Source organism: Podarcis vaucheri (assembly GCF_965113315.1).
Source record: "Podarcis vaucheri genome assembly, chromosome: 12".
In the NCBI taxonomy this organism is placed as follows: Eukaryota; Metazoa; Chordata; class Lepidosauria; order Squamata; family Lacertidae; genus Podarcis; species Podarcis vaucheri.
The window spans coordinates 17813312-17826188 of record NC_138750.1 but is presented as its reverse complement, the minus strand read 5'-3'; the positions used below and the strand labels follow the sequence as shown (position 1 = coordinate 17826188).

Here is a 12877-nt window from a genome sequence, read left to right as displayed (position 1 = left end):
AACGATTTCCGTTCCTTAATAAAAAGTTTGTGGTTTGATTTCTTCTTCTTCTGGTAAGTTTCACCATTTCTGCATCGTCCATTAATTTCTGTAGCCATTCTTCTTTCATCAAGACTCCTCCTTTCCATTTTTGGGCAAATGTCATTCTCGTGGCAGTGGTTGCATACATCAAAACTCTGATCCCATAATTCCCCAAAGAAAAGCTTTTGTGTTTTGTTTTGTTTTTACAAATGTTACCTTAAACATCTTTTTCAATTCATTATATATCATTTCCCAGGAAGCTTTAACCTTATTACAAGAGAAAAGTACCTTCTTTCCCTCTGCATTTCCAACACACATTCGATTTTGATTCGTACATTTTTGCCAATCTTCTTGGTGTCAGATACCATCTGTATAACATTTTCATATAATTCTCTCTTAAACCATAACATGCTGTAAATTTTATATGCATGTTCCACAGTCTTTCTGGAAAGAGATAATTAGGATTAATTAGCAATAGGAGTTGGCAGGATGGTGTTTCTTAAACAACAACAACGATTGTACCCTGCCCATGTGGCTGGGTTTCCCCTTTGAAAACTAATAAATACTACCTTTTTAAAAGAGGACTGAACACATTTTCCTGATCTTCCAAGTATTGCTAAATACTTCATCTAAAGAACATACGGCCTCTTCTTAAGAGGAAAGCTTTAACACAGTGTTAGGCAATACTCTTATTTTTCTGCTAAAGTGATGCACTCATGTTTCAGATGGACTTTCCAGTATGAACACCCCCATCATTGCTGTTGATGTGACGTTCTGGGAGAAATGAGTTGGTTGCAAGGTTGGTGTGGTGCAAACACAAGTCCCAGACTGGTTCTGCTGGTATGTCTGCACCATGCTGGCCTTGCCTCTCCCAGTATGCCACAGTCACGGCAGTGGAATGAGATTAAACAGGCAGCACTGCTCTGAACCACCAACCACTACTGGTACAGGGAGAAAGCATTCCGCCACATCGAACTACAGTGGTATCTCATGTTACATACGCTTCAGGTTACAGACTCCGCTAACTCAGAAATAGTGCTTCAGGTTAAGAACTTTGCTTCAGGATGAGAAAAGAAATCGTGCTCCTGCGGCGTGGTGGCAGTGGGAGGCCCCATTAGCTAAAGTGCTGCTTCAGGTTAAGAACAGTTTCAGGTTCTTAACCTCCAGAACGAATTAAGTACTTAACCCAAGGTACCACTGTATTCTGTGTTTGAGACCTGGATCAACACCCCTGTTGTTTTTTAAACACTTAAAATACACACAAACACAATTTAATGTTTCATCTAGACTGACAGTGGAGAACCGCAAGACAGTTTTGGGGAAGCCACACCCACCTGTCAATCACCTGACATCATGTGACATTAGGCATGGGATAGGGAAAGCTATGCTGCAAAGGAACAATCAGGGCAGCATAGCTTTCCCTATCCCATGCCTGATGGAAAGAAGACAAAGTCCCGACCAGAGAAGAATGACAGGTTAAATTGATGGATTAAGCCAAAATGTCAAAAATGATCGGAAGAATCAGAAATCAGGAAGACCAAAATGTTAATAAGGAATGGGGAATTTTTTATAATTTATCTTAAAAACCATTGTAAACAGCTAAAATCATTAGTGGGAATGGAATAACACTTGTAGTTTAATACTGAATTTGGGATATAATGGAGATGTAAAAGACCTGGATTATTATAAAAGATGCAGGAGGAAATGGTTAACAAAAGGACCCGCAGAGGGGAGGAGGGAAGTTCAGGAGATTCATTGGAATCTTGTTTTTATGTTGGTTGTTGGATAATTGATTGTAAAACTTTAAACTGAAAAACTAAATCATTTTTTTTTAAATACCAAAACTAAAGAGCAATCAGGAGAAATTGGTTTTCCTCAGAAGGTCAGTTGAACTGGAATCTGGCCTTAGGGCTAAAACAGGATCTCTGATCTAGACCCTTAGATAGCAAATGGTCACCCAGGGACTCAGTTTAGGAATTTTCTCTGGCTACCTAGTATACATCCAAGGGATCTCTTTTTATTTCATCCAGACTGCATTCTCCTTTTCTCTCTTGAAGGACCAGAGCAGTAGAATAGTAGTGTAGCCAGAATGTCCATGTCCTTTTTCACTTTTCCTGCTTGGTTATGATGGTCACAAGTTACCTCTGCATCCCATGTTCTTCCTTTGATCTTAAATTCTTCAGTGAGCTTTAATAAATGGCAGGTGCCTTCCGCCAAGTTTCCCCTTCTTGAGGCACACAAGGAAAGCTTTAAAGAAAAGACAAGTCAATTAACACATCAAACGGTGTAATGGCAATTCGTTATGAACAACCGCTTTGATCTTCTTTGTTTACTATGTTGCTTCCAGATTTCGAAGTATGCTCCGTATAAGTTCGCTAAATCCACAAATCATGTCCCCTTCCCAGCCTTTGTTGTTGTTGATCTTAACTAGATAACGCATTTACTTGGAAAGTTCTGAAACACAGAAAGGCAGCTTAAAGCAACTTCCAAAGGGAGTCTTGTGGCACTTGGAAGACAGTGGCCAGATACGCCCGGGTCCTGGTGGTCCCAAAGAGCTAGAAATCCACACCTGTCTTTTAATTCAGAGGAGCTATGGCGAGTCCCTTGTTAAGTATAGTAATTTAATTCACTGAAATTGTAAATGCTTCTATGCATTACTATGTGGGATGGCTTGGGATTCAGACTCAGAGGCTGAACCTGAGGAATCCCAGCCTGCACAGAAGTCCCCGCCTCCAGAACCAGCTGAGCCAGGGCTGGGGCCTGAGCCTGAAGGGTCCTCACCTGTGCTGGATCCTCAGGTGCAGGCATCAGCTGAGTCTGCTCTGGCTCCTGAGGGGGTGGAGGACCCATTGCCTGCAGGTGCTCCACTCTCAGCCCCGTCAGGGGAAGCTGAGGTTGCTTCTGGGTCCGGGAACCCTCCAGCCTCTCCTGAGCTGCAGAGGCTCAGGGCAGAGAGGCGGAGGGAACTAAGTTCCAAGAGAGGCGAGTCACCTGTGGTCCGGAAACTGAGAAGCTTCCTGCAGCCAATCGGAAGCTGCGGAAGCAGCGTTGGATGTTCGGGTTCCAAAGAACGTTTGCAAACTGGAACACTCACTTCTGGGTTTGCGGCGTTTGGGAGCCAAAACGTTCAAGTTGCAAGGCGTTCGAGATCCAAGGTACAACTGTATAGTTTTACAGATGGGGAATCAAGGCAGAGAAGTGCCTGCGGTCATTGAAGGAGTCAACTGGGGTCTTGTGTCAGATTTGAAGACCGGCAAGTGAATATCTTGAATTCATAGACTCGAATATATACTTTAGGGCCTCCATTACTGGCAACATTTTTAAAATTCTTATGAATCCTGCATACATGTCAGAGAAAACTTTTCCTTCTGGGGCAATCCAGAGTTTACGCAAGAGACGGAGAGTTCTGTCTCAGAGGGATTGTCTTGGGAGGTGGGCTCTCAGTCTCTTTCCAACAGCACAACTGGCTGCTCACAGCTGGAATCTTTGATGCTTTTGGACAGTCCTGAGAGAGGATAGATGAGCGATCATATGGACCACTAGACACTGCACAGATGGACCTCTAAGAAGCCAGGTGAGTGCAATATTTAGGATCTCCTTCTCCATTAATTTGCAATCATTATGCGTGTGCTTCTGTGAGGGAAAATATAAACTTTACGCTCATATCAGATCCCAAAAGAAATGGGTGTCTTTCTTCACAGAAAGAAGAAAATGATTTTTATGGCTTCACAGAGACATTTTAATGTTGTTTCCCCCAAAAATGTACTAATAAAATTTCTGAAAGAACTTTCCCATGCATCACTGATAAGACATTGGCTACTGCAAGATGTCTCGTCTTATCTCACAGAATGTTTAGACTTGAGATGCATTGCAAGTTAAATGTCTAGTTCCAATTGATTTATTCTGGAATTATAATATAGCAATCTGAAGAGGTGAGTGGTAGGTGGAATGGACAGGGCAGACGTTGTTCCCAAATGCTGCTGCTGCTTTGAGAAGAAATATAAGGTTTAGGAATCCGCTTTTTAATATACTTTAGAGAGAGGCAAAATGCTGGACATTTGAACCAAAGCTCTGCACACAATTCTTTTTTTTGCATTTCAGGGCTTTTAGCCTTTGCAGACGACTCTGTGAGGAAGGACGTTCGGGAAAAGCAAGCGTATACAAGAAGGAAGTTTTCTCCAAGTAAGAGGAATAATTTATTCAAACGGGATGTAATTGCACTTCAGCTTGCCACAAACGAGATGATGCATATTTTCAGGAAATGAAATAAGTAATAGAATGTTTGCAGGAAGCTGTAAAAGGCAACCCGAGATCCTGATGGTCTGTCTGGTGTTGGGATCTAAGTTCCATCTTAATACAAAATCTTAGCGATTGTTCTTCAAGTGTAAATTATCATCCAGTTAGGAAAAAGATGAGGGAATTCATATTGGTAAATCCAAGAATACATCAGAAAAAATATGGCTGTATGTTCAGTCTTTAGCAATAGTGGGAAGGTCAGGAAAAAAATTTCAACCCACCTTTTTAAAATGTAGAATTTTATTAGATGAAGATGAAGAAGTACATCTGTCTTTTTACATCCCGAAAGCTGTTGTAAAAAGAAGGTGGCCTGAAGTTTATTTATTGATTATTTTTGGTTATAGGATCTTTTGCCTGCCCTTTACCTGGTCCCAGGGCAAGTTTTTGTGTTTTTACCCCCTCTGTCAATCTTAAAACCTGAGAGGGTCCAGGGAAGGAAGCAGTTTTTCAGATATTTGGGCCTAAGTCACTTAGGGCTGGAACATTTATATGAGCATCTTAAAGGAAGCCCAGAAGTGAATGGACAATCACATACTCTCCAACATTTCTCTGATGAAGATAGGGACGTCCTATTCAAAAATGATGATGATGAGGATTATTATTTTGCTGTTTTTAGCCCATCCATCTGACTGAGTTGCCCCAGCCACCCTGTGCAGCTTCCAACAGATATAACAACATAATAAAACATTAAACATTTAAAAACTTCCCTATATAGGGCTGCCTTCAGATGGCTTCTTAAAGGTTTTATAGTTACTTATCTCCTTGGCTCAGCGGTCACATAACTCCATACCTCCGACATTTCTCCAATGAAAACAAGGATGTCTTAAGGAAAAGTGGGACATTCTGGGATCAAATCAGAATCTGGGACGGCTTCTGTAAATCCTGTAAATAATAACCTTGCTGTCATCCTTAAGAAAAAGATATTTTTAAAAATGTGATAGAGGCAGAAGAGTATCAAAAGAGTATTCATTGATGTGGATGAAATATTATTAATATTTAGCAAGTTTCAAGAATATGTGAGTGGGAGGCAGTACCCAGCCCTTTTTGGGAGAGAAAAATCTAAATTTTCTGTCATATTCACAAACAGCAAAGTTCAAAGGATTATATGCATTGAAAAGTGGTTGGATAACAACTATATCCTGCACTGGAGAAAGGAATTATACCATATTTTTTGCTCTATAAGACTCACTTTTTCCCTTCTAAAAAGTAAGGGGAAATGTGTGTGCGTCTTATGGAGCGAATGCAGGCTGCCAGAAGCCAGAACAGCAAGAGGGATTGCTGCTTTCACTGCACAGCGATCCCTCTTGCTGTTCTGGCTTCTGAGATACAGAATATTTTTTTTTCTTGTTTTCCTCCTCCAAAAACTAGGTGTGTCTTGTGGTCTGGTGCATCTTATAGAGCGAAAAATACAGTACTTTCTTCCCTTTGTGTTCATGACTAATGAACACGTTTCCTACTTTTCTGTTTAACGTAACCTGTTTTTTCAGACCAAGATGTGCGTTGACCTATATTTAACACAAGATCCACTTGTGTGGTCCTGAACTTTTTCTCCACATGAATAGAATTACTAACCCAGGTTATTTACCCACACGCTGCAACATTTCTCTCAGGATGTTTATTCATTGAGTCTGTTGCTTAGAAAGCTATCCAAAAACAGGATGCTTATCAGATGTAATCGATTGCTGTAGATTGTCTTATTGGAAATAAGCCACAGGAAAGAAGTGGTTTGCTTAAAAAGGACGACACTTTTTGCTATGTTGAGACCACACTGCCTCCAAACCAAGATACAAACAGTTTCAGTGCTTGCACAATGCCTTCTTCTGTGTTGCGTAAAAACGTGGCGGTGATACTACGTTATTAAAGCCATTGAACTGGTACCTTTTACCATGCCAGAATTATGGCACATTTTTTACATCTACAGTACTGTGGTGTTAGCTTGATGTTTGCTTTACTCTGCTTCGTAAACAGCTTGTTGCAGTATTAGGACTCTGGAAAATTGCTATAACTAGTAGAGATCAGGGCTGGGCAATGCCAGCTTTTCAACATTGTGATGTATCACCAGCCAAATATCGTGATATAGTGATACCGTATTTTTCGCTCTATAGGACGCACCGGCCCATAGGACGCACCTAGATTTGGGGGGGGGGAATAAAGGGGGGAAAATTATCCCCCCCCAGGCGTGGGGCTGGGGAAGCTCGGTCTTTGGCAGCTTTGGCATCGCTCTGGGAGCTTGTGGGGCTGGGGGCGGGGAAAGTGGAGCTTCCCCCTCCCCCAGCCCCCAGAACGGGACCCAGAGCCATGTGGAAGCTGCGTGCAGCTTTGGCATCGCTCTGGGAGCGTGCGGGGCTGGAGGAGGGGAAAGCCCTCCGCCAGCCTTCTAACCAAGTCGGGGGACAGCGGGAAAGGCGCGCTGCGCCTCCCGCTGTCCCCCGAGTTTGCGGGGCTGGCGACGGGGCTCTCCTGAAGCCTGGAGAGCAAGAGGGGTCGGTGCGCACCTACCGCTCTCGCTCTCCAGGCTTCAGCGAAAGCCTGCATTCGCCCCATAAGACGCAGGCACATTTCCCCTTCATTTTTGGAGGGGAAAAAGTGCGTCCTATAGGGCGAAAAATACGGTATATCTTTTGTGTGTGTGTATATATAATTTTTATTAAATTTTCTGTTTTACAATTTAAAATACTCATTGTTACATCTTTAAGATATCAGTGACCTCCCTTTTTCTCTTTCCATGGTTCATTTAACATATCATAAATCCCTGCATATTTTACAAAAACCATACCATTCAGTGGGATGCAGGTGGCCTAGGACCTGCTGATCAGAAGGTCGCGGTTCGAATCCCCGCAACTGGGTGAGCTCCCGTTGCTCGGTCCCTGCTCCTACCAACCTAGCAGTTCAAAAGCACGTCAAAGTGCTAGTAGATACATAGGTACCGCTCCGGTGGGAAGGTAAACGGAGTTTCCATGCACTGCTCTGGTTTGCCAGAAGCGGCTTAGTCATGCTTGCCACATGACCCGGAAGCTGTATGCCGGCTCCCTCGGCCAGTAAAGCGAGATGAGCGCCGCAACCCCAGAGTCGTCCACGACTGGACCTAATGGTCAGGGGTCCCTTTACCTTTACCTTTTTATCCTTCAGCAAGCTTTTTTAGGCTGGGACATGTGAGAAAGCAGCAAAGGACCCAGACTGCAAAGTGGGGAAGAATCCAAAATATTTGGGATGACTTTGTAACATTCATGATGATGATTAGTTTGGATAGATTTCCTACATCCCACTTGTATCTCTTGCCCTTGAGGTTGATGTTCCTGTGCAACCATAATTAACTAGATTTAGCTGGCATGGGTTATCTGTGCACATCTTTCATGCTGTTTGTGACTGTTTTTTCCCCAACCACTCCTCTGCATTTAATGAAACAAAAATGTGTCTCAAGTCTTTAGATGGGGCATTTAGACTTGTCTAGTTTCAAAGAAGGGTTTTTGTGCAGGAGTACCGGTCAAAGGCTAAAATGTTCTCGGGGCTGTGTTTTGACTAGTGGCACAGCAAGACCCTAATTTTTTGGAACCAGATTCTCAGTCTGGTGGAAAAAATGCAGTGCCCTTTCAAATAGTTTCAGAAGGTCAACCTGGAGGAGCTCCTGAAATTCTTAAACCCAGCTTGCTTGCACAAACTGTCCGGAGGCCTGTGCAGCTGCCGAAGTGCATAACATAATAATAAACAGTTTGTCTTTTGGAGGTAGAGCCTAATCACCTGGCACCCCATAAGCAATGTTAGCCTTGTCTGCAGGGCTTCATTTGTCATCATTAATTCAGAGGTGGCTGTTTCATCCCCCTCCCCCTTTAATTGTTGTCGTAGATATTTGCCAGAAACTTTGGTGTTTCCCAGCTGGCCTGTCATTATCAAAAAAAGACCCAAGACACAACCTCACAGTGCAGATTTTGTAGTGGCTGAAACTGCGCTGAATAATGGCTTGTGCCTAACCATACTAAGGTTTCAACGTCCAGATATACAGCAGGCTAACCGTGGTTTAGGGCAACTTACTGGTTTTTCATTTCCCATGTGTTCAGCGCACTTTCATGGTGCATCAGCCTCTTCGGGTGGAGCCGTGGTTCTTATTTTGGCTTATTAATTCAGATATTAATTCAGACAGCAAACCATGGTTAGCATAAACTGTAGCTTGGAAGCCAGCTTGAAACTATGGTGGATATCCTGGTGACACTCCAGGGTTTTGCAACACAGGTGCAGATACGATGCCAAACCACAGTTTGGCATGATATCTGAATTCAGCCTGTGAAGAGGATTATTCCTCAATCCAAATTTTTTATAGAGTGTATGTAGAGTCACACAAGGCTGATTAACAGGTGCCTGTCCATTACCCAATAGATGCAATGATGACTAATACACAGAAGTCACAGGTAAAACATCACACAGCACAATACTATTGTCAATTCACTCTTGTAAAAGCCAGAGATTTACAGACACATCTCCATCCTCCATTCAGGCAACCAAGAGGCTTGTTCAACGACACCTTCCAACCAGAGCAAAGCACTTGAGAAGGGAGCAGGACCAGTAATACACATAGCCTGGGAAGATCCTCCAGGGCCAGATGGAGAAACCTGGAGCATTCATTCCCTGGTCCTCAAGGTCCCTCACCCCTGGTTTCTACACTGACTGGCAGAGGAGGCTCTCCAGGGTTTCAGGCAGAGCTCATCCCCAGCCCTTCAAGGGATTGAACCTGAGACCAGGGCTCTACCAACAGAACTCTTGTTACATCCTCAAGTGATGCATGTGTACACTGCATCACCTTAAACTTTGATATGGGAGAAATTGTGGATTAGCATAGCAGGGGACATAGTTACAGTCACCAGCAACCCTTAACAAATTACAGTTCCCAGGACTCTTTGGTGGAAGCCATGTGCTCTGAATATGCTTTAAAGACTTAGTGTGTATTAGGGTTACCGTATTTCAAAAAGTGAAAATCTGGCTATGTCCAGGACGTATGGCATATCTTTGTGTATACAACTGGATTTTTCAATATGAATGAAAGCTTGTTGTTGTTGTTACTATTAATTATTATTATTATTATTATTATTATTATTATTATTATTATTATTATTATCTTCAGGGGTGCCCCCAGGATGGACAACTGGAACCAAAGGTTTATTCTTGTGTTTTTGACCATGTTGTGCTCAACCGATGCCCAAACTACTGGTAATGTAATATCCGTGCTTTTTTAGTAATATCCATGAGCAGATAACAAAAGACACACAGGGGGGAAAGAATTAAAATGTGACACCAGAGGGCAGAGCAGAGCAACCAGCGACCAGCAGCACAGAAAGAAACAGCGGTTTAGAAAATGGTGTGGCAGGGTATTACATTTGACAAAAAAAAGGGGAGGGTGTAAAAAAACCGTTTTAATTAACAATTATGCCCTGTGACGTTTTAGAATGACATATCTAATGTCAGGAGCCCAGGCTGCTGTCTTGATAACACAGCATGCAAGTTGTAATTAGCTTGAAGATTTATTGCAATACTGTACAAACAATTACCTTTGGACGTCTAACCGAGCGTCCGTGACTTACGAGTCAGTTGAGCCTTCTGAGGAGTGCTTCCTGCTTCTGCAGAATATCCTGAACCTATGACCCTTACATTTCTGGGTTTGTTTTCTGTCTAATACCTTTCCCCTACATCTACTCTTTGGGCTCAGGGGATTAATTGCCTACTCTTCCGGTGAGGAAATGCTACCCCTTCTGCTTTCTGAAGCTGCCTGTGCTTCTTGAGCGAGCTGACTTCTCTCCCTCCCACTCTCTGCTAACATCTTATCTACATTCCTTCTGTGTCAGGGGGAGAGGGACTGCTCCCAGCTGTCTGACTGCTTCCTAACTCATGCTGTGTGTCAGGAATGAGCCAGCTCCAAGTGAAGGTTTCCAGCCAACTGCAGAAAGCAGCCAGGATCAGAAAGGCAGAAACAGATGTTAGTCAGGCAGGGGAGAGCCGGCAGGTGCAGACTTTGGCTCTTCCTGACTTTGACGGGCAGGCTGATAAGGCAGTAGCTGAGAGCAGGCTAGAGCACAGTCAAAGCTTGCCAGAAGCACAAATTGGCGCTAATAGATTAAGAGACAGCCTCTCAGAACAGGAAGAAGTTGGAGCTGATCCACTAAGTCTGAAGAGTTGGCAAATGGAAGGGCTGCTAGATAGGAAGCAAAACAAGAGAGGTAAAGTTTGTAAGTTCAATAGCTCTATCGACACCGGAAGAAGTCATCAGAAGGGTCATCTTGAGTAATGATGCTGGAGGCTTTGTCAGAGCCGTCTGGAGCTATCTGTTTGTTTTTGCAATAAATCTTCCTTTTTTAATTACCTATGCTTACTGTGTTATCAAGCTGGGAACCTGGACTCCTGACACTGTGTTTCTCTACTTGGGGCAGATGTGTCCATGACATCTAATATCATTCTAATAGGGGGAAATAATGTTAAGCAGGTCAGTGTAGATCCAGCCCCAGTGTAAATCAACGGTCATCACCATTCTCTAGCGGCATCAAATTGCACAAGTTAAATATGTGTTATGTCTTCTTCTTTTTTCAAATATTTGTTTAAATACAAATTTATAACAAAATTCTTTAAATAATCATTTCAGGAGATTCTCTGAAACTTGTGACTCCTCCCCACCCCCTATCTGGGTCCTAATAACATTCCCCCCCCCAATCTACATATCAATACATTCTCCAATATTTACATTTTTCTAAATTATCTATAAGGCTCATTCTTTACAAGTGATTCTTACAGTCCAACTAAGGGTTTGATGTACTTACAATGGTCTCTTAGGTAAATTATAAATTTTCCCCATTCTTTCTTAAAGTCTTTATCTTCTTGGTCCCTGAGTCTCCCGGTTAGTTTTGCCATTTCAGCATAGTTCAGCAGTTTGGCTTGCCACTCTTCCCTGGTCTGGACCATTGCTTCTTTCCATCTTTGGGCTTGTAACATTCGTGCAGCTGTTGTTGAATACATAAAAAGTCTTTTCTGGTCCTTTGGAATCTCGGTACTTATAATTCCTAATAAAAAAGCTTCAGGTTTTTTTTTTAACCAAACGTTATTTTAAACATTTTCCCCCAGTTCATCATATGTCATTTCGCAAAATGATTTTATTATCTTGCATGGCCACCACATATGATAAAAGGTACCCTCTTTCTCGTTACACTTACAGCAGATATTTGAACTTGTTCTATACATTTTAGATACCGTATTTTTTGCTCTATAAGACTCACTTTTTCCCTCCTAAAAAGTAAGGGGAAATGTGTGTGCGTCTTATGGAGTGAATTCAGGCTGCGTAGCTGTCACAGAAGCCAGAACAGCAAGAGGGATTGCTGCTTTCACTGCGCAGTGATCCTTCTTGCTGTTTTGGCTTCTAAGATTCAGAATATTTTTTTTCTTGTTTTCCTCCTCCAAAAACTAGGTGTGTCTTGTGGTCTGGTGCGTCTTATAGAGCAAAAAATACGGTAACTTAGTAGGAGTCAAATACCACCGGTACATCATTTTCATATAGTTCTCTTTCAGCGTACAACATGCTTTAAATAAATATGTGCTATGTCAGGGGTGGGGAACCTGTAGCCCTCCAAATGTTGTTGGATTCCTGCTGCCATCACCCCATCCTCAATAAACACACAAGACGTAACCGGCTGTACTTTTGAATAAATAATGTATACTAGTCATTGTATCAAATTGTAGATTTCAATGGAAGTCTCATAAAGTTCTACAAAAGAAAGCAGAAAACCTAGTGGATCAGTTCATTCTGTAGTCAGTTCATGCATAAGGTCCATACATGTATAAATACCTATTCTACAGGGTCTCAGACAAGGATTTCCGGAATATTAGCCTTGTTTCGCCATCCTAGGCTTCATCAGTAGAACAGGCTCATATGTAATATTATAGGATAGTGGATCTTATAGCATAGTACTGGTTGTCTTAGACTCTGTGAAAGGATTCTGTGGAACTGTAACAACCCTTCATGTGGATTATTGGACTCTATGAACAGACAGGTGGAATAGACACTTATACATGTATGGACCTTATGCATGAACCGACTAGAGAATGAACTGATCCACCGGGTCTCCTGCTTTTTTCGTTGAACTTTATGAGACTTCCGTTGAAACCTACAATTTGATGCAATGAATAGTACAGTGGTACCTCGTGATGTGAACGGGATCCGTTCCGGAGCCCTGTTTGCATCCCGAACGGAATGTAAGATGCGATGGTGCGTCTGCGCGTGCACGGGTTGCGTTTCGCTGCTTCTGCGCATGAGCGTGATGTCATTTTGAGCGTCTGCACATGCGTGAGCAGCGAATCCCGGAAGTTACGTGCTCCGTTACTTCCGGGTTGCTGCGGAGCGCAATTCGAAGGCGCTCAACCCGAAGCACATTCAACTTGAGGTATGACTGTATACCTTATTTATTCAAAAGTACAGCCGGTTACGTCTTGTGTGTTTATTGAGTATGTTTCACGTAACCATAGGTTTGTTGTTGTTGTTTTGCCATCACCCCATCCAGCCTGGTTGGTAGTCAGGGATGATGCGAGTTGG

The 12877-nt window shown here is 42.7% G+C and overlaps 1 protein-coding gene across 1 annotated transcript in view; it reads left to right on the top strand.

The window, feature by feature from the left end:
- The first annotated feature begins 3270 nt into the window (after nucleotides 1-3270).
- The window catches only part of LOC309515365 (collagen alpha-4(VI) chain-like), a 103993-nt gene continuing 94386 nt past the window's right edge, over nucleotides 3271-12877 (top strand). The window contains exons 1-3 of the mRNA XM_082193161.1: nucleotides 3271-3595; nucleotides 4123-4203; nucleotides 9431-9516. Of these exons, the coding sequence (XP_082049287.1) occupies nucleotides 9444-9516 (73 nt within the window). The 5' untranslated portion in view covers nucleotides 3271-3595; nucleotides 4123-4203; nucleotides 9431-9443. The remainder of the gene's footprint in view (nucleotides 3596-4122; nucleotides 4204-9430; nucleotides 9517-12877) is intronic.